This window comes from Vipera berus, assembly GCF_964194415.1.
Source record: "Vipera berus genome assembly, chromosome: 1".
Classification (NCBI taxonomy): domain Eukaryota; kingdom Metazoa; phylum Chordata; class Lepidosauria; order Squamata; family Viperidae; genus Vipera; species Vipera berus.
The window spans coordinates 157,915,109-157,939,737 of NC_138202.1; the positions used below are offsets into that span (position 1 = coordinate 157,915,109).

The following is a 24,629-nucleotide window of genomic DNA, read 5'->3' on the forward strand; positions in this document are numbered from 1 at the left end:
AATGAGTGCAATGGTGCGATAGTTTGAACATTCTTTGGCACTGCCTTTCTTTGGAATTGGAATGTAAACTGATCTTTTCCAATCCTGTGGCCACTGTTGAGTTTTCCAAATTTGCTGGCAAATTGAGTGTAGCACTTTTACTGCATCGTCTTTTAACATTTTGAATAGCTCAGCTGGAATACTGTCACCTCCACTAGCTTTGCAGGCTAATTCTGCTGACTGGCAGCTGCCAGCAGTTTGGCAGTTCGATCCTGACCGGCTCAAAGTTGACTCAGCCTTCCATCCTTCTGGGGTCGGTAAAAGGAGGACCCAGATTGTTGGGAAGCAATAGGCTGGCTCTGTAAAACTGCTTGGAGTGGGCTGTAAAGCACTGTGAAGCGGTATATACGTCTTAAGTGCTATTGCTATTAATGCTGAGTAACATTTTCAGATCGTGACCTGAAGATTTGAATATTACCTTACATTTCAGTAGTAACCCCAAATGCATGTGCTTAACTGGGTTGTATTCTGTGCAGGGAGGATTACTTTGCCAAAAAGAATGATGAGAAGAAAAGGAATAAGCTGGAAGCAAAAGCAAAGGCCAAGCAGTAAGTGGCTGTGTGAACTTTGAAATTAACTTTTGGCTTTTGTGCCCAAGTTTTGTTGTCGTGACTTTCCCTCCTTTTTATGACAGGAAGAAGGAAGAGAAACAGAAGCATGCTGAAGAAGCTGAAATGGTACATTCCCTTTGATTTCACTGACCGTATAATCCATTCTGGTGGTGGCTACATTATTCCTTGCTGCAGTGGCTACATTTTAGGCTACGGTGGTAAAATAAAGAGGAAATTGCTGAGATGAACCTGAATCCGATTTCCTGAAAGTAAGGCAAATGAGAAAGCTTGAAGCTGGATACTTCAAATCAACAGCCTTTAATAGTGGTGTTTTTTACTCCTTACTGATACTAGGCACAGTCCTAAAACATATGCCCTGGAGGAAGTGAACCTCCTTGATAGACATGAACCTTGATAGATACTATTTTCTTTTAGAAATAGGGCTTTTTACTGGGCTTAAGATGAATCTAATGACTTATGTGAAAGAAGGACCTTAGAAGCAGCCCTGTGTTTTGTAGCTCACTCATTCTGTGGGAAAGGCTGTCCTGACAAAGGAAACCAAATTGCCTGCAGAAGGCTCATAGAATGTTTATAGGTAAATGAATAAGACCGTCTTCCCCAAATTAGCACCCAGAGACTGTTGAGCTACACTTTCCATGATGCATAGCTAGTATGTTGCATAAAACACTAATGAATGTTTTGCTACACTGTAATTTATCTGAAAAATGCCAGGTTGGGAAGCCATTTACTTCTTCAAATTTTAAAGACACTTAATGCAGAAAACTGTCTTCCCCGGCAACTACTAAAGTGCAAAATGTGCTCATTTTCATTTCTACCTTGGTATGACTTTGAGTAATAGCCGTATCTTCTGCTAAAAAAACCCCAAACCTATCAGTTCTCCTCCCACGCTGCCAAAACCTTGGAATATAAGAAGATGGTGTAAAAAATTTTTTTTTCAGTCTTTTAGAGCAATGGTTCCTAAGCTTAGGTCTTCAAATGTTGTGGGTCTTGAACTTATATCGTTAAGTTGGATGATCATCAGGATTCTACCCTAACAGTTGGAGATCCAAGGTTAAGAACTAAACCTTCAGGAAGAGGAATGTTTCATATAAGCCACGGGTCGGCTACCCACGGCTCTGGAGCCGCACGTGGCTCCCTTGCAGAGACAGATAGAGAGAGGCACTTGCACAGAAGATCGGAGAGAGGGAGAGAGCGGGGCGGGGAGAGAGAGAGAAGGAGAGCGAGGGAGAGCGAGAGAACTCATGCACAGCAGCCTCTTATTTCTTTTTAATTAAACTCTTCAGTCAAGCTTTCCCCCTTTGTGTGTGTGTGTGTGTGTGTGGGTGGGTGGGTATGGGTTTTGCAGCTCCCAGTGTTTTGTTTTTTTTCCCTCTGGGAAAGGAGTCCAAGTGGCTCTTTTGAGTATTTAAGGTTGCCAACCCCTGATATAAGCTATTAAATCATCATACGATGAACACAGAATTACTTCAGTGGATCTTCTGCATACAGTATTTTGTTTTCATTATAAAGGAAGGATGAAGTGTACCACCTAGAGGAAATAGCCATGTTGAATCACAAACGTATGGGAAATGGAAATATGCAGAAAAGCACTTTAGAACAGACTAGGGTTGTTCCTGCTACCTTCCATGGGATTTGGGGGGGGGGGAGAGAAACGAACCTACTCTGTGAGAATCTACTTCCACACATCTCCAGGCCACTTTCCCAGGAGGCAGACCGTATGAGAGAGTGTGGTCCCTAGGATTCAGCTCACATGGGAGGGAGCCCCTGAAGAGGGTATGTCTCGGGAACAAGACTATAAAAGATCTGTAAACGCAACCCTGGAAGAGAAGCCTGGAACTCTCTTTGGATTTTATTGATGCATCAAATTCAGATACCACCCATCTCGCGATCCGAATGGGCAGTTTACAGATACGATAGGACCATGTAAAAGAAATACAGTTAAAACAAGAATTAAAAGTGGTGAAAAAGTAAAATTAAAAAGACGAGTTAAAAAATGGCGAGAGCCCTCGCAAGGCACCAGCCAACCCCAGGGCTGCGGGCCACTCTTCGACCCCTGTGCCATTTGGCAAAGCCAGGTTTTCAAGTCCTTCCCGAAGGCTGAAATAGTTGGAGCCAACTTGACCTCTGAGAGCAAGGTATTCCATAGGGTGGAGAAAACAGCAGAGAAGGCCGTTTTCCTAGATTCCCCTCAATCAAAATTCTTGTAACAAAAGGGGTCTGCAACATAACACTCCCTGCCTGACTGGGTGGGCCAGGTCAATGTAATTGGGACAAGATGGTTCCTCGGGTGTACTTCTTGATTGGATACTTCTTTACTGATTAAGCACTGGAAAGATCTGAGGGCTTTCCTTTGACTGAAGTCCAGTAAATCATCTGGGATATAAATAAGTACCTTACCTGTTCTTTCCTCTTTTTGTATTCAAAAGAAATATCTGGCAGAGAAACAGGGATGCCTGCTGAAATTCTTTGGTGACTTGGAAGATCATACTTGTCGAGAAGACCTCCACGCTGTTTTTTCAGATCACGGTGAAATCAAGTGGATAGACTTTGTCAGGGGTGCAAAAGAGGTCAGAAGGGTTACTCTGATATTTCTAAATAATGAAATGTTAAGCAGATAGATGGCACGCTTTTCAGGACTAAATAGGCGTTATTTGAAGCAACGACTGTTGATTCTTTTACTCTTCTTGTTCATCTCCCTTAAATTTACTGGTAGAGTATGCATGAATGGCAAAAATCTTAATGGAAAAACTTGATACATTTTTCAACTCTTCTCTAGGGAAGTAATTCCTAGTAATATGGCAGAACACAAATGACATTCCTCCTTGTTAGAGTAAACAGTGATGGCCTTGAAAATCCTAGATTCCTCATAAGTTACTCCCTGCAACAATTTGTTCCCTGCCAATATATTCCTGGACGCCTAATTTCTTTCTGTAGTCCAAGAGAGGCAAGTGTCTTAAGGACAAGGGAGAAATGTGCAGATCGTGTGTTGCTTTCTTCAGCTTCTGGTTTCAGCTTTTGTCAGAAAATATCCTAAGACAGTTATCTATCCCCCAAATGAATTATACAGATATTCAGTTCTGTAGAATAGGATGAAGCTTATAGAAGACTTAATTCGCAGTGACTGTTTCTTCAAGCTGTGAGTCTCTGGGAAGATGCTGTTTCCTGGCTGATGGTTGGAAGCAGCCCAATAGGAGTTCAGAACTCTCCCATTGCCCAGGAAATTGATGATACAAATTTCTCTTCCCTCCAGTTCTTTCCCTGCATCACCCAAGATGAACCCATTTGCAAATATCCCATTGCGAGGATGAAAAATGGCTGGATGGTGCCTGCAGTGATTCAAATTATATTTCTGTGTACAGGGTACCATCCTGTTCAAGAGCAATGCCAAAAGTGCGCTGGATAAAGCCAAGGAAGCAAATGATGGGAAATTACAGTTGCGAGAGAAAGACGTCACGTGGGAAGTGCTTGAAGGAGATGTGGCCAAAGAAGCACTGAAGAAAATCATGGAGAGCCAGCAGGAGCTGTTAAACAGAAAAAGAGGAAAAGGTGATTTGTTCCTTTTAACTCATTTACGTATTCATTTAATCTTTCCTGGAAGTTGTACTTAAATTGTTGAAAAGGGCTGCTCTCTTCAGAGAGGAGTTCCAATCTAGCGAGGTGTTACACAGGAGTCATTGAAGGCTCCTTTCATCTTCAGCGGCTCTGGAAAGGTCCAGATTTAGATGCCTACAGAACAAACCATGAAGCCAGCCCGCCCACAGTGGTGCTCTCCAAGGAAAGGAAGGAGGGTGCTGGAAGACCAACTTTTATCGGGCTGAGGAAAAGGTTTGTGAATGCGATGAACTGAGCTCTGAGCCAAAGGCCTTGCTTTTGAGTAGCCTATGACTTTGTGGCATTGCAGGAGCTAATCCTTGACCAGCAAGCCAACTTTTTATGCTATATCAAGATATTAAAAAGCCTCTGATGGGCTTTTGGTTTTAAATGCCTCTTCCCTTCAGAAACACAGAAACGTTTCAGATACAGCCTTTTGATGATATCGTAGCTTGGCCCTCAGAGTATAATATTTTTTTTCTTAAACATATCCTCTGGCCAAAAAAAAAATGCCCATCTCTGTATTAGGAGAGTTCAGAAAAGTGAGGGGATGTATGCCAGGGTACGTTTGCATACTTAGAATCCTGGAACTCGTTCAGAATTGTGTGGGAACTTCTTGATCTTCTCTCTTTATAACCAAAAAATGGGCAAACTAACCCAAACACTCTTTTAAGTAGATGCTAAAGTTGAATGATATCTACTCCTTGCTTTGAAGACAGAATTCTGTATTTTACCTTTTTGTATTTTCTCCAGGAAGGCTTCCCTGGTGTTCTTTCCTTTCTTTTCTCAGTATGGCTAAAAAAAAGTCCTTTTGTCCCTCTAGAATTTTTCTTTTATCAAGCCTCTTTCTCTCAATAAACTATCCTAAAGTCTTTTTCCCCTTCATGGATTACTGCCTTGTAGTGGCTAAGGGGCTTGTGTAATTCGATGAAGCTATGAGCTATGCCGTGCAGGGCCCCCCAAGGCAGACAGGTCATACCAGGCAACCCACTCCAGTATCTTTGCCATGAAAACCCCATGGGCAGTACCAAAAAGCAAAATGATATGACACTGGAAGATGATCCCTCAGGTCGGAAGGCATCCAATATGCTACTGGGGAAGAGCAGAGGGCTAGTACTAGTAGCGCCAGAAAGAATGAAGCGACTGGGCCAAAGCCGAAAGGACGCTCAGCTGTGGATGTGTCTGGTGGTGAAAGGAAAGTCCGATGCTGTGAAGATTTTTTCTCCATAGGAACCTGGAATGTAAGATCCCTGAATCAAGGAAAGCTGGACGTGGTCAAACAAGAGATGACAAGACTGAACATCGACATCTTAGGTATTAGTGAACTAAAATGGACAGGAATGGGTGAATTTAATTCAGATGACCATCAGGTATACTACTGTGGGCAAGAATCCCTCAGACGAAATGGAGTAGCCTTCATAGTCAATAAAAGAGTAGGAAAAGGAATACTGGGATACAATCCCCAAAATGACAGAATGATCTCAGTTCGAATCCAAGGCAAACCATTCAGTATCACAGTAGACCAAGTCTATGCCCCAACCACCGGTGCTGAAGAGGATGAAATTGACCGGTTCTATGAAGCCCTACAGCACCTTATAGAACTAATACCAAAAAATGATTTCCTTATCTTCATGGGGGATTGGAATGCTAAAGTAGGAAGCCAAAAGATAACCGGAATAACAGGCAAGTTTGGCCTTGGGAGTACAAAATGAAGCAGGGCACAGGCTGACAGAATTTTGTCAAGAGAATACGATGGTCATAGCAAACACTCTTTTCCAACAACCCAAGAGACGGCTCTACACATGGACATCACCAGGTGGTCAACACAGAAATCAGATTGACTATGTGCTCTACAGCCAAAGATGGAGAAGCTCTACAGTCAGTAAAAACAAGACCAGGAGCTGACCGTGGCTCAGACCACGAGCTTCTCGTTGCAAAATTTAGGCTTAAACTGAAGAAAGTATGGAAAAGCACCAGACCTCTCAGGTATGAACAAAATCATATCGCTGACAAATATACAGTAGAAGTGACAAATAGATTTAAGGAATTAGATCTGATAGAGTGCCTGAAGAACTATGGACGGAGGTTTGCAACATTGTACAAGAGGTAACAACTAAAACCATCCCAAAGAAAAAGAAATGCAAGAAAGCAAAATGGCTGTCTGAGGAAGCTTTGCAAATAGCTGAGGAAAGAAGGGAAGCGAAAGGCAAGGGAGAAAAAGAAAGATACACCCAACTGAATGCAGAATTCCAGAGAATAGCTAGAAGAGATAAGAATGCCTTCTTAAATGAACAGTGCAAAGAAATAGAAGAAAACAATAGAATAGGGAGGACCAGAGATCTTTTCAAGAAAATTGGAGAGATGAAGGGAACGTTTAATGCAAAAATGGGCATGATAAAGGACCAAACTGGCAGGGACCTAACAGAGGTAGAAGAGATTAAGAAGAGGTGGCAAAATTACACAGAAGAATGTGCTTGATAACCACGATGAGGTGGTCACTGACCTTGAGCCAGACATCGTAGAATGTGAAGTGAAGTGGGCCTTAGGAAAGCTGAGCAACAACAAAGTTAGTAGAGGTGACAGTATTCCAGCTATTCAAAATCTTAAAAGATGCAGTAAAAGTGCTACACTCATTTTGCCAGCAAATTTGGAAAACTCAGCAGTGGCCACAGGATTGGAAAAGATCAGTTTACATTCCAATTCCAAAGAAAGGCAGTGCCAAAGAATGTTCAAACTATCGCACCATTTCACATGCTAGTAAAGTTATGCTTAAAATCCTACAAGCTAGACTCCAGCAGTATGTGGATCGAGAACTACCAGAAGTGCAGGCAGGATTTCGAAGAGGCAGAGGAACTAGAGATCAAATTGCCAACATACGCTGGATCACGGAGAAAGCTAGGGAGTTCCAGAAAAAGATCTACTTCTGCTTCATTGACTATGCTAAAGCATTTGATTTTGTGGATCACCACAAACTCTGGCAAGTTCTTAAAGAGATGGGAGTACCAGACCATCTTATTTGTCTCTTGAGAAACCTATATGCGGGTCAAGAAGCAACAGTAGGAACTGGACACAGAACCACTGATTGGTTCAAAATTGGAAAAGTAGTCTGGCAAGGCTGTATACTGTCGCCCTGCCTATTTAACTTATATGCAGAGCACATCGTGAGAAAGGCAGGGCTAGATGAATCAAAAGTTGGAATTAAGATTGCCGGGAGAAATATCAACAACCTAAGATATGCAGATGATACCACTCGTAACGGCAGAAAGTGAAGAGGAACTAAAGAGCCTCTTGTTTAGGGTGACTCGCTCACTTCTTAATCAGGAGGTGAGGGAGGATCCCTTGCAGGGTCGTGCCGAGGAATTTAGTCAACATCTGTCGGATAAAATCGCTCGGATTCGGACCGGTTTGGACTCCAGCTGGGCAGAGTCAGGCGGTCAGGACACGGGCGGTCTTGTCAACGTTACCTGGGAAGAGTTTGATTCTGTGACCCGATGAAGTGGACAGGATTATGGGGAGGCTGAGCTCCTCCACATGTTTGTTGGACCCGTGCCCTTCCTGGCTGGTTTATGCAGCTAGGGAGAGGACACGAGGCTGGCTCCAGGCGGTTATATCTGCTTCTTTGAGTGAGGGTTATTTCCCCACCGTCTTGAAGGAGGCGGTGGTGAGACCTCTGCTCAAGAAGCCTGCCTTGGACCCAGCTGTATTGAACAACTTTCGTCCAGTCTCCAACCTTCGCTTTCTTGCGAAGGTTGTCGAGAGTGTGGTGGCGCATCAGCTCCCTCTGGTCCTGGATGAAGCGGATTATCTGGACCCCTACCAATCGGGTTTCAGGCCTGGGTACAGCACAGAGACGGCATTGGTCGCTCTGGTGAATGATCTCTGGAGGGCTCGGGATAGGGGATATTCCTCTGTCCTAGTCCTATTAGACCTCTTGGCGGCTTTCGATACCATCGACCATGGTATCTTGCTGCGGCGTCTCAGGGGATTGGGAGTGGGAGGCACAGTTCTTCAGTGGTTCTCCTCCTATCTCCTGGGACGCTCGCAGTCGGTGTTGGCAGGGGGGCAGAGATCGGCCCCTAGGTCTCTCGTTTGTGGAGTTCCTCAGGGGTCGGTTCTCTCGCCTCTCCTGTTCAACATCTACATGAAACCGCTGGGTGAGATCATTCGTGGTTTTGGAGTTGGGTATCATCAATATGCCGATGATACCCAACTTTTCTTTTCGACCCCAAACCACCCCAGTGATGCCCTCGCTGTGATGTCCCGTTGCCTGGAGGCGGTTCGGGTCTGGATGGGGAGGAACAGACTTCAACTCAACCCTGACAAGACTGAGTGGCTGTACATTCCGGCATCCCGGGACATTCAAAATGTTCCATCTCTATCTATGGGGGGTGAGCTCTTACCCCCCGTGGATAGGGCTCGCAACTTGGGAGTCCTCCTAGATTCACGGCTTACCCTGGAAGATCATATAGTGGCCGTGACTAGGGGGGCTTTCGCCCAGGTCCGCCTGGTGCGCCAGTTGCGGCCCTATCTGGACCGGGATGCCCTGTGTACGGTCACTCATGCGCTCGTGACCTCTCGCCTTGACTACTGTAATGCTCTCTACATGGGGCTTCCCTTGAAGACCACTCGGAGGCTCCAACTGGTACAGAATGCGGCCGCGAGAGTTGTCTTGGGAGTTTCCCGGTACTCCCATGTTACACCTTTGCTCCGCGAGCTGCATTGGTTACCAGTTGTCTTCCGGGTGAGGTTCAAGGTTTTGGTTATGATCTTTAAGTCCTTACATGGCATGGGTCCGGGTTACCTCGGGGACCACCTGCTGCCGGCATCAACTCCCCTCCGCCCTGTGCGTTCCCACAGAGAGGGCCTCCTCAGGGTGCCGCCAGTCAGGGAATGCCGACTGGTGGCCCCCAGGGGGAGAGCCTTCTCTGTGGGCGCTCCGGCATTATGGAACCAACTGCCGGTGGAGCTCCGGACGGCATCAGATCTCCGAACTTTCCGTCGTGGCCTGAAGACCCACCTATTTGAATTAGCTGGTCTGGCCTGACGGGGGATTATGGGTTTTAAATTGTCGTTTTAGAATTGTATTACTGTTTTTAACTGGGCATTGGTTTAATCTTTTTTAATTTTTGTATTGTCTTTTTTATATATGCCCTGTGAACCGCCCTGAGTCCCTACCAAGGAGAAGGGCGGTATACAAATTAAATAAAACTTGAAACTTGAAACTTGTTGCGGGTGAAGAAAGAGAGTGCAAAACTTGGGTTGAAACTTAACATTAAGAAAACCAAGATCATGGCATCCGGCCCTCTCAATTCCTGGCAAATAGATGGGGAAGAAATGGAGGTAGTGACAGATTTTATTTTCCTGGGCTCCAAGATCACCGCAGACGGGGACTGTAGCCAAGAAATTAAAAGACGCTTGCTCCTGGGGAGGAAAGCCATGGTAAATCTACACAGCACACTAAAAATTAGAGACATCACTGTGCCAACAAAAGTGTGTATAGTCAAGACTATGGTCTTCCCAGTTGCAATGTATGGCTGTGAAAGTTGGACCATAAGAAAGGCTGAGTGCCAAAGAATTGAAGCCTTTGGATTATGGTGCTGGAGAAGACTCCTGCGAGTCCCTTGGACTGCAAGGCGATCAAACCGGTCAGTCCTAGAGGAGATCAACCGTGACTGCTCTTTAGAAGGCCAGATCCTGAAGTTGAAACTCAACTACTTTGGCCACTTAATGAGAAGGAAGGACTCACTGGAGAAGAGCCTAATACTGGGAAAGTTTGAGGGCAAGAGAAGAAGGGGATGACAGAGAATGAGGTGGCTGGATGGAGTCACTGAAGCAGTAGGCGTGTGCCTAAATGGACTCAAGAAGATGGTAGAGGACAGGAAGGCCTGGAGGAACGTTGTCCATGGGGTCGCGATGGGTCAGACACGAGTTTGCAACTAACAAGAACTTTTTAAAAATCGTGTTCAGATCCTTCTTTTGTTTTTGTTTTTTAAAAAAGAGGCTATTGGATTTTTCTTCCTTTGCCTGTACTTCTCATGCTACCAAGAAGAAATTCTGTTAGGCAAATTTGGGAAGATCCAAACATAGCATTCAGAATCAGGGGATACAATGACATTAGTAGTGCATTAATTTTTCCTGCCAGAGAGAGTTCTGTAGAGTAGCTATTTGAAGGAATTAACGTCTGACCTACGCTCACACCTTTCCAGGTTTCACAGCCTTGTGTTGTAAAGATAATAAAGGCAGAATACAAACAAACCAATAAAACATCTCAGGTTTTTACTAAAATGTTCCAGTTATGTGATTTAGCCTATTCTTGGAATTTTTTTTAAGAAAACATTCTTTGTAAAGGACCACCAGCGAACAGAAAAAAAAAATCATGGAAACACCTCTTATATTTTCAAAAATCTTTTTCTTTAGGCTGAAGATTATTAGTATCTTGCATTATTTAATTAAATAGTTATTATCACCAAGAATACCACCAAACTGCTGGATACCGAGAACAAGCATTTGCATAAAATGTCTGCTTCAGCTGAGTTTTTCTTTTATTTATTTAAGATGTGACATATCATACACGGACTAGCAATATAAAATAACATTTCAACTAGATTAGTAGAATGCAATAAAGCACAAATGTCAAAAGATCCACGTTCAAATTTCAATGTCTGGATCATCTAACCATTGAAGCGCAGCATTGTTTATATTAAAACAATCAGATACTGGAGTGTTGTATGTCCATGTGATCTATAATTTGATGTGGTGCCCTGAGTCACACTGAGGGGAGGATACTATGCCTTGCTTATACACAAGAGTCCCAGCAGGTGAGATGTGAATCTTACTGGATTATCCATTGCTGACAATGACCTTTTTGTCGGGTTATTTATATGTGTTCCTATAACTGGGTGTTCAGTGACCCATTTGGCTTTCCATTAAGATTTTCCTTTGGTTCAACCCTCTTGAGTACAATAAAACTAATTTGCTACCCATGTAGCTAATAGTTGCTCCTGCTAATTTGAATTGGGATGTGGTAACTATCCTTTGATCTAGTCTGCCCTCCATTCATTGCTAAACCTTTTCTAATAACCTGTGTATTAATAAATACACTAATAAAGGGCCAGAGAGGCTAACCTAACAAAAAAGGCTTAGATAGCAATCTTTTCAGGATGTTACTAAATTGCTTTATAGCTGTTTATAATTAAGGTATTGCAAGATTTAGTGTGTTCTCCATTATCAATGGAGTCTTTCAGTCTTTTCATGGGACAAATTTTAGTGCTATGGAACTTCCAATTGGATTAAGACTTTTTTCATCTGCCAATATAATATAGCATGAATGAAAGCTTCAGTGTAGGACATCCAATTCTTGGTAGTATCCTCATGCAGGAAAGAACTGTAGATTTTCTTTCACAAACTAGATAAGGACAAATGATTCACTTTTTTAAAAAAGAGCAGCCTAGCCCACACCCGATTCTTTGTGGCACTAGTGAGAAAAATGGATTTGTGGCTTGCCACTAATTCTGCACTGGTGACCCATATCTGCATTTTTGTACGGTGTTCTCCAATCATTGAAAATTGGTTGCTTCTTTACCAACAAAAGCTTTTTCATTACAGACACATCCCTTTTGGGTTTGTGAGTCTGGATTTTTTTCCAAGTTCTATATTTTCATCTTTCAAGGTTCCTTCCATTTCAGATACATTGCTGATCCAAGCATGTTCTTCAGTTGACCCAACAAAGATCTTGGAGCAATTGTTATTTACATCTAGGGCTTAGTTTTTTTCATACTAAAATGTGACCGTAACCACTCCTCTCTTTGTGGTTTCTAGAAATCTTTTGTTAGCAGTTCATGATAGCAATCAAATGCATTTGATTGAAATATAATTTGTTTACACACATCACCCAGAAAGTGGGGTTTTCCTATAAAACCTCTTCTATAAATCTCAGAATTGTTTAGTGCTGTGGTTCCCAACCTTTTCTATACCCTGCACCCCTAGAGCCCTTCTGATATATTCTCGTACCCCTTTACAAAAGTTCAAAATAACGGCAACTAATTATGCATATACACTATAATTTTGAAAACCCAAGTTTTTGCGCCCCTTGGAATATTGTCTCACACCCCCAGGGGGTTCAAGTACCCCCAGTTAGGAACCCCTAGTTTGGTAGTTTCAAAAGGGAAAAAACATGGCTACACTCACATCAACATGTCCACTAAACTGCCATAGTCCTGCCTCCTGCCAGAACCATTTTGTTGGTAGAATGCCTTGTGTAGGGTGTACATTGGAGTAGACTTGATTCATTCTAAAATTACTTCATTGATAATCCCAGTATCTTGCTAATAGTGCCCTGCATGTCACCAGCTGGAGCAATTAGAAATACACAAACCTTAGAGGAAAAATTCTGTTAACTCTAACCCATGCCAGATAGTGCATGCTTTTCATTGCCATAACATAGGAAAACATGTTTAGTATCTTAATATAAATTTATTCCTGTCAGAACTGCAGCTACCTCTGTAGTTAAATTAATAAATGAACTGGTTATAGGAAGAATCATTATATACACTAGGAGCTACAGTATACACTGGAGAAGAGCTTTCATGCATCTTGGATAATACACAAAATGAACAAATGGGAGTCAACCAAATCACCTAAAGCAGGGCTTTTCAACCAGTGGTACGGGTACCACCTGTGGTACATTGGCACCTGGCAGGTGGTACACGACCATCCTAGAAAAGTGGTAGTGGGGGAGGGGAATGAGCTGAACCGGTGGCAGCACCGCACAAGCCTAAGCGAGAGATGGCTGGAGCTGCAGGGCTGTCAGGGCTCAGCAGAAGCGCCAGGACCAGCGCTTCTTTGGGGCTGTCAGGGCTCAGTGGAAGCACCAGGATCAGCGCCAGGCTCCAGCTGGAGGTCTACCTGTACTTCATCACTTCCCCCCCCCCTTTTTTTGGGTCATCAAGTTTTTGACACCTTGCTAGGCAACTGGTGGTATTCGGATGTTGCCATATCCTAAAAGTGGTACAATGGGTGAAAAGGTTGCAAAGCCCTGATCTAAAGTAATAAACTAGTTCACAGAAAGCATCAGTGTTTCTTTATTATTCATGTATAATTGAAAATCACTAAATCCTTTTTTCCATGATGCACTGTGAGCACTTCCTTTTGATATAAAATAGACTAAGGGACTACTCTTTAAATTCAGCTATCATGGATACTGGCCACGTTGGCTGGGGATTGTGGAAACTAGTTCTATCTATGGTCCAAATTGAGAAGGGCTATTTTATGGCTATTTTATATGACTGCCTTCCCTCTTAATGTGAGGAATAAATTTCTAAAAGTGTGATGATCTTAATGATGTACATACCCTTTTTGCCAGGTCGCAAAGGCAAAGGTAAAGGTGGCAAGGGAGCACAAGACACACAAGACAAAAAAGTGAAATTCCAAGGCAAGAAAACAAAATTTGAAAGTGAAGATGAAGAGGAGGGTGAAGATGAAAATACCACAGGTGACTTATCTTTGTGGAGCAAGATACCAAAATGTTCATATGGTGTGCGGAAAAATTGCTATTAAGTTATTGTCAGAGCTTCTGTGTTAAATCTTTGTTAGCTGTTTGGAAATCTGCTCCCCCAAACAGAATTGTGCAGGCTATTGGAAATTTGCCAGCTAAAACTGTTTGTAGTATTCAGACCATTCTCTTTGGAGACCACATTCTGCATAAATGATGAATCAGAATGGAAACCTGAGTTTCACATCCATGGGTAGATTCACCATCCATTGGAGATTGGAGTGTCTTATCTACCCTGTTTCCCCGAAAATAAGACCTAACTGGAGAATAAACCCTATCATGGTTTTTCACAATGCCCGCAATATAAGCCCTATCCCCCCCCACAAATAAGCCCCAGTTAGGATTGTAAGCCAGACAGACCCATTTTGTACCATATTTACCCGAAAATAAGACCTAACCGGAAAATAAGCTCTAATGTGTCTTAGGAGCAAAAATTAATATAAAACCCAGTCTTATTTTTGGGGAAACATGGTAATAGTTACATTCCTTACTGGTTTTCTCAAGTTTGTTAATGTAACCAGTTTCGTAATCTGTTCTGAGAAACAGACCAAATTAAATGAGACTATAATGTCATTTAATATATAATATAAATTAGCTTGATATTACTTGGCTCATTACTGTAGGTCAGATTGTGATTGTTGTAGCCCACCATGACTGAAATGTCAATTTTACAGGGTCAGCAAGTCCCAAGAAAAGACCACTTGAAGAAGATAAGCAAGAAGAGCCTGCTGCCAAACAACTAAAAACAGAAAATGGTGCTGGAATTCAGTTGTAAAATTGCAAAAACCATTCAATGCTATTTTTATTATTTTAATACAGTTTTAAGTCATTCCTCCATCCATCTTTTTTTTTTCACAAGAGAATCTGATAAAATCTACTTTGATGTCTACCTGTAAGACAAAGAAGAAAATTACATTTTGAGATTCTTTCTTGGAATTGTGGCTGATTTAACATAGTTTTTTAAAAATATCTGATGAATGAGCCTATAATTAGGGTGAAAGGCTGAAAAACTGAACTATATCCTAATATCTGTTATGTACAAAACTTTTATTGAGTAGTGTATAACAAATAAGTATCAGTATCTTGTGTATTAAAGGTTTGTGAATCTTTGTGTTCGGTTACAGATGTATCAAATTGTATTGCTACTTTAGTTTATTGGAAGGAAAAAATCTATAAATAAAATAAAGCAACTATGTAGAGTTACCATGAGCACCTAGCTCCAATTTTGTACTTGTCTTCAATGCTGCATTAGAACTTTCTCAAAATATCTTTTCTTTGTACGGCAAGGACAGAAAGTGTCTTCTCCAATGAACAGATGTTGCTTTAGGTTTTAGTGCAAAGGTGACTGTAGCTTCTACAGAGGCTGCTTTTCATATAGCAAAATCCAATATAGATTATATTACATGATGAAGGAACAGGGGAATTGATCTAGTAAATAAATATACCCTGCTCATAACTTTTATTTCAGAGAGACTTAAAAAATAGTATTGTAATATATTATCAACAAAAGTTTTCCATCAATTCTGATTCTGTACATATGGAAAATCTCATTTAATTTTGATTTCTAACATGCACTCCCTGCACTAGTAAATGTGCTACTTTGAGAGTTTGTTATAATTGTGATCCAGCTTCTTAAATTTGTGGGCTGGATTTGTCTTAACCAAATAGCTAGATCCATATTATTCCTGTTTATCTTCTCCCCAACTATTCTACTAGCGGCAGACAAAAATCAAATTAAGACAGAACAGGTATAGAATTAGAAGGATATTTCTACAACAGAAGGTAGTCATCGGTCTGAAATATATTTTGTTTTGCTTGTTGACTGTTTTCAGCTAAAGAGTTAACGGTGACTTGAGAATTGCAGGTAGAATGGAACGTGTGTGTGCTAAACAGAAAGATTGCACGGCCCTTTCAATTTGAAGGCGACATGAATTTGGAGTTTGTACAGATGCTCAGTTTATACCTGTAGGCAGATGCTTAATATGGTTGTTGGCTTTCCTGTGATCACGTAGTTTCTTGGCACAAGATCCCAAGGATATGTGAGTTTGACTTAAGGAGTTTGAGACGCATACTAAATGTGCGTTCCTGTATACTCAGAAACAGTTTTTTTACTTTATGTACTAAAATCCTGCACAGCCCCAAACACAGAATTTTACAGTTTGTTTATGTGAACTGGTTTGATTCAGTCTAGTTGAACCAGTAGTGCCATTCTCTTTCAAGGGTGAATATCTGCCCTAGGCAAATAATACTGCGTTCTAATAATTCTGCTACCCATATGGATTTCACCACAGGGAAATTGCATGATTCTCCTCGTCGTTATTATGCACCTCTGCTTTGTGGTCCTTTTACAATATTCGTATAGTAGGTTTTATCTTTGATAAAACACCGTGATAACTTCAATCTTTTCTGAGTAGGAATTCTCACTTGTAAACCTTCCTTGTCTATCATACAACATATCAACCTGTCACTGAAAGGTTAGGAGCCACATTTGATTGCACCAGCCGGAGAATGGTGAATTGTTGTATGTAATAAAATAGGTCCCATGTTGTTGATTAGGATAAGGGACTCCTCTGGCTCTAGAAATTACATTTCTACGCCCTTTTGTTTAGATCTTCAATTTTGTTTTTAATACCAGATTATACTAGAGACCCAGCTCAAATGGAAACATTTTTGTCTACGATCATTTGCATACAGCTCAGTTATTCAGCAACACAATTAAATAGGTTTACTCCAAATTAAAAGCGGCCTAATACTTACCGATTTTTTCTTGTGGAATTTATATGATGCTGGTAGATCATATTTCAGTTCTAAAAGTGAATTAAAAAGAATTTAAGCTGTAATAGAAAATCATAAATATATTTGAGAAACGGTATATAACAGCTGGAAACAGTTAATGCACGTATGATCTGAATATCTGATACTGGGTAACTGGATATGCTTATGATTACATAAAAGTATCTTGTGTCTGGTTGAGTAGCAACAGTTCATTAGAGATCAACTTCTACAATGCAAATACTGCCTATATTTTGAGCATATTTAATTTAAGATAGCATTATAAAATAATTTTCACAATAGTTTTGGATCTGTGTATTTTAAAAAGCACAAGGGAAACAATTGCTATGAAACAATAGTATAAAATGATTAAAAGTAAAAAAACCCCCATATTTTATCATGCTATTTAAAGACAGCTTCTATAAAGGTATTTGGTATCCTATATAAAGAGAGACTAATATTTAAACGGGAACTCTGCCTTTAAATTGAATTCAACAATAACAACTTGTCCTTACCTGCTAAAACTTCCATCCCTATATTCCATTCATCTGCTTTTTTCTGAATATGCTGAGCATGGAAGGAATGTAAGATATTAGAGGTTCCCTTAATTTTGATCAATCTATATATCATCTGATGACAATGATTTTCCTGAACAAATTTTCACAAGGTTTTTCTGTTCCAAACACTGAAAACTAAACTACTACAGTAGATTTTGCACAAACTGATTGGTATTATAAAAATTTAATTCTGATATATATCTGGAATATGGTGTTAATAAAATGTCTCAGGCTATTCCAGGACACCTGATGTCAGCATCTTATGATTGTAGAACACCCAACATTTCTAATCTTACTGTTCCATACAAGAATGTGTATCAGCACAAACTTTAGACATACTTGTCGAGTTGATGTTTTATGTAAGGAATACACAGCTATTCTTGCCATTTGCACAGCTGTCTTGAGAAAAGCCACATCCATGCCTACAAAAATAAAAGTGTTGAGTTTTAAGCCTCTTTTACTCAGTCACAATTATCATCTGTCCTGCCTTTCTAATATCTCAGCAGCCTTGAGCAATGTCACCTACAGAAATAAAGCAGTCTTGCTGATGTTAAGAAAAGCTCAATAATGGTTAGCACTGTATATTATCTAGCTTTGAGAATACACCTTTTTCTTTCACTACTAGGTGCCCAACTGATTTGAATACTACAGGTAGTCCTCAACGTACGATCACAACTCAGCCCAAAATTTATGTTGCTAAGCAAGGCAGCGGTTAAGTGAGTTTTCCCCATTTTACGACCTTTCTTTCAACAGTTGTTAAGTGAACCACTGCTTAAGTTAGTACATGGCTGTAAGTGAATCTGGTTTCTCCATTGATTTTGCTTGTCAGAAGGTTACAAAAGGTGATAACATGACCCCAGGACACTGCAACCATCATAAATATGAGTCAGTTGCCAAGTGTCAAAATTTTGATCGTGTGACCATGGGGATGCTGTAATGGTCGTAAGTGGAAAACTGTCGTAAGTCACTTTTTTTCAGTGCTATTATAACTGAACAGTCACTAAATGAACTGTTGTAAGTTGAGGACTACCTGTATCAAATACTCAAGTGTTCCCCTGTTCTCAACAGACAGCAAATTGAATTTTATTTTTTAAACATTCCTGATTAGTATAATGTTTTAATGCTTAATCAGTTTAAACAATTCAATCATCTGTATTATGTAACCACCTTTGTTTAGATATATTGCTTCCAACTATTTCTTATATTGAATTAAAGTTCTAACATCAGAGTTTGTTTGATTTCTGTCAGATATTTTTGATTATCTCGCTAATAAATGTACTTATCAATAATAAACACATAATTGGTTAAATATCTGGTATGTGCTAAACTATCAAAAAAGCTTTTGCCTTAAATATAAAATGGAACGCACAGTCCACATTACACTAATGGTAGAAATGGTAGAAATACATTTATAAAATGAAAGCTATTTCTGGGTTATACTTGTTTCAAGACAGATTTATTTATTATTTATTTATTATTGGGACTTATATGCCGCCCTATCTCCCGAAGGACTCAGGGCGGCTAACAACAATAAAATACAATGATACAAAAGTTAAAAAAGAAATTAAATTAATAGCCCCAATAGAATAAGTTAAAATTAAAGTTAAAAATAAAAAACATTTTAAAATCCCTATCAGTCCAGGTCAGCCTGATGGAAAAGAAATGTTTTGAGGCCGTGGCGAAAGGACCGGAGGTCCAAGGCCATCCGAAGCTCAAGGGGAAGCTGGTTCCATAGGGCTGGCGCTCCCACAGAGAAGGCCCTCCCCCTGGGGGTCACCAGCCAACATTGTCTAGCCGACGGCACCCTGAGGAGGCCCTCTCTGTGTGAGCGTACTGGGTGATGGGAAATCGTTCCCGGCAGCAGATGGTCCTGCAAGTATCCTGGGCCTAAGCCATGTAGGGCTTTAAAGGTAAGTACCAGCACCTTAAATCTCACCTGGAGGACAACCGGTAACCAATGCAGCTCATGCAGGAGGGGTGTAATATGGGAGTATCGGGATAAAAGTAAGGATATGAAGGAATTGAATTTATGGACGATTGGTGGAATACAGGCTAACAAAAATTTCAGAGATAAGATATAAATTAACCTTGCTTACTACGAACCACAGAATGTAACAAATCCAGCACAAAGGTTTTAAGGTAGGGATGAAGAACTTTTAACTACAAAGGTAATATGGTACTGGAATACATGGCAGAGATACATGGTTACTTGGCAGGAATGGGCAAAACATCTTTTGCATGCAAGAGCTAAGTTTCAAATTTTCCATGAATTTAAACACCTGAATTCTGGTCAGATTGTTTGCAAGGAGACCAGAAAAAGCCAAGAACTTTGGTGGCAATGGCTAAGAGAAGGTAGGAAATAAAACGCTCTGGGGAGATTGGGTGAGGCTGACAGGGATTAGTTGGATATGTAGGATTGAAGTCAAATGATGCTGATGTCAAGAGCACACTAGACCAGTCTGCCCATCTATCTTCCATGACAAAAAGTGCCTACCTTTCCCTTAGCTGGGAAAGATGGGGTGGTGGTGGTCAGGGCAGTTTATATTATGTCTGAGGTGACAGACATCATGGCAGCTAAGAGAAGGTAAGAAAAGGAAGTATGGGTTTACTGGCATTATGGAAATGCTGTAAAATAAATAAAATTAGCAGCTTCTTCAGGAAGTTGATTCCCATTCAAGGAAAAAATGGCTAACCTTTATTGTGCTTAGTTCCAAAAGGAGGATTCATAATAACTGTATCAAATGTTTTGGACATTTTGTCAAGCAAAGAACATACGTTGCACTGAACCATGTCGACATTTGTGAGGTCAAATTCTTCAGTATTCCTGTTAAATACCTCCAGCGCATTGGCATCTATATCAAATCCTATACATAACCTGGGAAAAATAAAATTAAGAGAATTATAATAGCATATTACTATTACATATTACTTTTAAAATGTGTCAACTCCTACCGCTAATTTTAATACTACTGGCAGATCTGTTGTGATTTTTTTTTGCTAAAGGAAAAATGAACACTTAAGATTTCTAAATGACATATAAATTTTGAACGATTAGTCAATGTGATTTCATCTTCGAATGGTTTTTCAAGTGATGCTATTTCAGTAGCAGATGTTATTTATATAAAAGTTTGAAATATGGAGTGCGTATCCTATAATGTAGTCTCTGATGCAGTTTACTCATATGTAAACTACTAATTTATCACAAGCCTATCAATGTGTTTTAGATGCACATTTTGTTTAAAATAATGTGAGTACCTACACTGCATTCTTAAATTAGAAATATGTCTAATAAATCTGTATTTACAATACAGGTAGTCCTTGACTTACATCCAGAATTACAGTCTTAATTTGTTAAACTCATTAAATGTGATGTCAGTGTGAAGTGTGAAATCAGGCGCAGGAATGTGCCTGTGCCTGAATTCACAGCCTAAGTTGGTAAGCAAATGCCGCAGCCATTAACTGGTTTCTTCAATGGACATTTTTTGCCAAAATCCAGAAGTAAATATCAGAAAACAGCAAAATCCGCCAAAAATTGCAGTTGTGAGATGGAGGCATGATGCAGATGGCCATCAGGGCAAATCCAATAGTCAAAACACCCAAAATACAATCACTAGATGGAGATGTTTGTATATGGCCATCAGAACTCTGGAACTGGGTTGTAAGTAGCTCAGGGAGATCTGTCATAACTTTGAATAGTCACCAAGCAACCAGTTGTTAAGCAAGGACTACCTGTAGTTGGACTGAATGGCAAAGATCCAATTGGATTGCTGTAACCATATAGCTTTTCTTGGTGGCAATATAGTAGTGGCTTGTCATTACCTTTGTTTTATTTCAGGATGGTTGTTTTTTTTAACTTCGCAGTTTAGTTTACAGCCCAGGGATTTCCTAGTAATCTGATTCTGACTAGTTTTAACCATGACTAATTAAAAACATGCAACAAACATTTTCTAAAGCTACCAGGACCATTTAGATCAGACATGTCAAACTCACGACATCATGCAACATATCGGGACAGTTTTGCCATTGCCGGCAATGGGGTGGGTGCGGCTTCCGCATGATGCATCTGGTCCGCGGGCCGGCAGTTTGACACCCCTGATTTAGTTGGATTTATTTTGAGATAATATAGCTCGTTTTGACATTCTTGTTCTGAAGTACCTCTGGTTTTCAGCTTTCCTCATTTAGTTTAATATTAAAAGAGCAATAAGAAAATGAGATTCCTTACCCTGCTCCCAACATGGCACTTCCAATGCTCAGTATGCCACAACCACATCCAAGATCTGCCACAATCTTGTTTTCAATATCATCAAATGTATTATGAATTGTATAAAGCATACATGCTGGAGAATAAAGACATATAGGCAACAGGTTCAGAGCAAATACAAACTATACTAAAACTGGGATGAATAAAGGTCATCCGATCTGTTTCCTCATTCAAGCAACATTTTATTCATCCACAAATTAATACGTCAGCAAACTTTATAACAGTAATGAAGTATAACACCTATTAAGATGGCTACATACGTAAGGCAAATAGAAACTCACATAAGTGAAATACCAAAGTTTTCAAGGAAAAGCCCTCCTTAAATAAAAACATCTAGATTGAAAAAAGCACTGATATTTATAGGTAGAAAAAGTATAGGGGAGAATCTAATCAAGAAACAGGCATTAGTTACACAGGAGACTTTATCAGTTAAACTTAGCGAAATATTAACTTCCCAACTTCTAAGATTCTTGGAATTAAACAATCAGCATTATTATATTAGATAAAGAACATATAATTTAATGAAGATAATCTTTAGAATGAGCTGTTAGAATATGTACAATAGACCAACACTATATACATGACAAAGAGAAGAATAAAATTTACCTGCAATATGTGGCCGTGTCGGATATTGTTCAAGCAGGAGTTTTGGATTCTCAAAGACATCAACTTGTTGCAAACAACTCTCAAGTTCTTTAAGTTTTAACTTTTTCATGCTTAGAATTTAAGATTTATAATCAGTTATATAAAGGGAATGAATACATACAAATATTAATGCTTGTTTATACTGTCCTTTGTATAATCTCAATAAAAATGTTTTTTAAAAAAATCTGAGGCATACAATTTAAAATACAAGAAAACTCTAAATTTATTGACATTTATCTATATTTCATAATTCTTAGCCCCCCATCTCCCTTGAATGAAAAATGTTATCCAACAAATGAACTGGTTCATATTCCAACAGACTAATCCTCTGGATTTGCATTACATTAAGCCATAAATTATGCTTCACAAACCATAATGGCTGCACTAATACAGCAAACTAAACCAAATTTATACTAACAGATAGCATTTTGAAACGTAAAACCAGACTAGGAAAAAAACCTGTTAATTTTTATGCTCAAAATTTAGTGTTGCTTAACTTTAAACATGGCAGAAAAACTGATTACAAATCCAAAATAAATAAAAATGAAAGCATTATACAATGGAATATGTAGGGACATTTAAAATGTTCCAAAGTAACGACCTTACTTTTCTTCAGATGAACGTTAATGGAAAAAACTGGGGGAATGAGGTAGATACTTCTGAGCTTATGAACTGAAATTAATCCTGAGAAGCATTGTTGTATCCAAATCTTTTTCCAGTCGAGCTAGACTCCAAGTGTTTTAATTATTTTTCTTGCCTGTTTTTTCCCGAGTTTCCGTTAATTCTGGGATAAATTTGCAGAATATCCTTATACAGGAGGAAATGTGTTAACTATTTTATATGTTAATGCAAGTAGAGAAATTATTTATACAAATAATCGCAACATCTACTCTAACCTACACCTCCTAAAAACATAGAAAACGCTTTTACCTCTCTGCCCTTTCCTCAACGATCACGTATTTCCGCTTTGAGCAGCAACTTAAGCAACCCTCCAAACAAAGGAAACGAAGTTCCGTGCCTTCAGTTCCTATCCAGAAAACAGAACACAAGGAACCTTTTCTCCCCCATGTCCATTACTCTGGAAATCCTAGAAATAGAAAAGAAGCGAAGCTAATGGGATCTCAATTTGGACACGTCTATTCAAGAGAAAATAGTTTTAAAGTAAAGAAGTCCGGTTTTTGTTGATTGTTATGTAATGCTATTATCTATTTCCCCGGACTTTTAAAAAAAATAAATTCCGCAATGCCAAGCAGGAGAGTTTTACTTGCACATAAACGTAGAGTATACCATAAGGGGGTGAATACCTCACAGGTTTGATTCGATTCGGCTCAGTTCGATCCATCTCAATCCCTTGAAAATTTAAATGTGGTTCATTATGGCTCGTAAACTTATCTAAAAATACTAACAATACTTAACCTGCGTTAACTGCTGTTCCAGAGTTTAACGCCTCCTGTGCCATCAAGTCATTTTCGACTGCCAGCGATCACACAGACGAACGTCTTAGCAAACTCTTTATTTTTAATGGTTGCCTTTTCCACTTGAAGTAAAGATTATGCATTTTATTTCTGCTCACCTCATCAAGGCTTATGTTGCATTTCCACATTCTTTGGGTTCCCCCCCCCTGTGCATTTATGCACAGTATAAAGTAGAACTTGTCTTGCTCTGTGGGTATGTAACAGGCGCCTTTCTCCACCTTCGCTAGAAATTGATGACACTTGAGGACCCAGATTGTTGGGGGCAATTAAGCTGACTTTGTAATAATGCCGCTGGTGTGTGTGTGAAAGCCCTAATAAGCAGGCATATACATAGAATGAAGGCTACTGCTAAGCTTGTAAGCCGCCCTGAGTCTTCGGAGAAGGGCGGGATATAAATGGAATTAAAATAAATAAAAAAATAAAAAAATAAACCTTGGCTCTTTTATGACTCGTGGACTTCAACTCTCAGAATTCCTCAGCCAGCCATGCTGGCTGAGGAATTCTAGGAGTTGAAGTCCACGAGTCGTAAAAGAGCCAAGGTTGCTTACCACGGAGATAACCTTTCAGATCAGAAAGATCTTATTCTGGGGTGCCTGCTATTTGACTATTTAGCAACAGCTTTCTATGTAAGAAGACCGGGTAAGCGCCCTGCTTCATCCCCGATAGGTTTCTGGTCCTGCTTCCTTAAAGTTTCACCCAGCCATAATCAACGCCTAACCCAGGGGTAGGCAACCTCGGCTCTTTTATGACTCATGGACTTCAACTCCCAGAATTCCTGAGCCAGCCAAGCTGGCTCAGGAATTCTGGGAGTTGAAGTCCATGAGTCATAAAAGAGCCGAGGTTGCCTACCCCTGGCCTAACCGGATTCCGTTCGTTAAAGGAAGGCGGGCAAGAACTTGGTACCACGAGAAGAGTGCCGCTCGCTCCAAGTCCTAAGTGCGCGGGGGCGGGGCGATCTGAGCGGCCCCTTCCACGCGGACTAAAGTCTCCTCGGGGGCAGCTTCGGCCCCCGAGCAAGCACGCGGGGGTTGCAGCTCTTGGTTTTCCCCCCGAGGCCTTTCGCAGAAAGCGCCTTTTCAACCGGCTCTTCCAGCTGATGAGGGTCTCGTCCCGAGCCTTATACGGGCAGCGTTTATCAGCGCGGGCACCACCACCAGCGAGTCTCTT

General features: G+C 40.4%; 2 protein-coding genes across 6 annotated transcripts in view; one reads left to right on the forward strand and one right to left on the reverse strand.

Annotated features, from left to right (window-relative positions):
• Positions 1-14,961, forward strand: part of SSB (small RNA binding exonuclease protection factor La) — a 30,032-nt gene extending 15,071 nt beyond the window's left edge. Inside the window, exons 7-12 of the mRNA XM_081317417.1 lie at positions 516-587; positions 674-716; positions 3,038-3,178; positions 3,971-4,157; positions 13,564-13,692; positions 14,427-14,961. Of these exons, the coding sequence (XP_081173543.1) occupies positions 516-587; positions 674-716; positions 3,038-3,178; positions 3,971-4,157; positions 13,564-13,692; positions 14,427-14,527 (673 nt within the window). The 3' untranslated portion in view covers positions 14,528-14,961. The remainder of the gene's footprint in view (positions 1-515; positions 588-673; positions 717-3,037; positions 3,179-3,970; positions 4,158-13,563; positions 13,693-14,426) is intronic.
• Positions 14,547-23,867, reverse strand: METTL5 (methyltransferase 5, N6-adenosine). Of its 5 annotated transcripts, none has more exons than XM_081317434.1 (9): positions 23,404-23,867; positions 22,918-23,074; positions 21,949-22,058; positions 21,304-21,418; positions 19,775-19,956; positions 17,421-17,503; positions 17,040-17,091; positions 16,510-16,559; positions 14,547-15,180 (listed from the first exon to the last, which is right to left on the reverse strand). In XM_081317434.1, the coding sequence occupies exons 3-9, from the start codon at positions 22,055-22,057 to the stop codon at positions 15,076-15,078; spliced, it is 696 nt and encodes a 231-aa protein (XP_081173560.1). In that variant the 5' UTR covers position 22,058; positions 22,918-23,074; positions 23,404-23,867; the 3' UTR covers positions 14,547-15,075. The 5 variants fall into 5 exon arrangements, 4 of the variants coding, with proteins under 4 accessions (XP_081173560.1, XP_081173559.1, XP_081173562.1 ...); XM_081317433.1 differs by having other exon boundaries at positions 22,594-23,074; positions 23,404-23,866; XR_014025082.1 differs by having other exon boundaries at positions 14,547-14,642; positions 16,510-16,586; positions 21,949-23,074; positions 23,404-23,614.
• Positions 23,868-24,629: the final 762 nt, after the last annotated feature.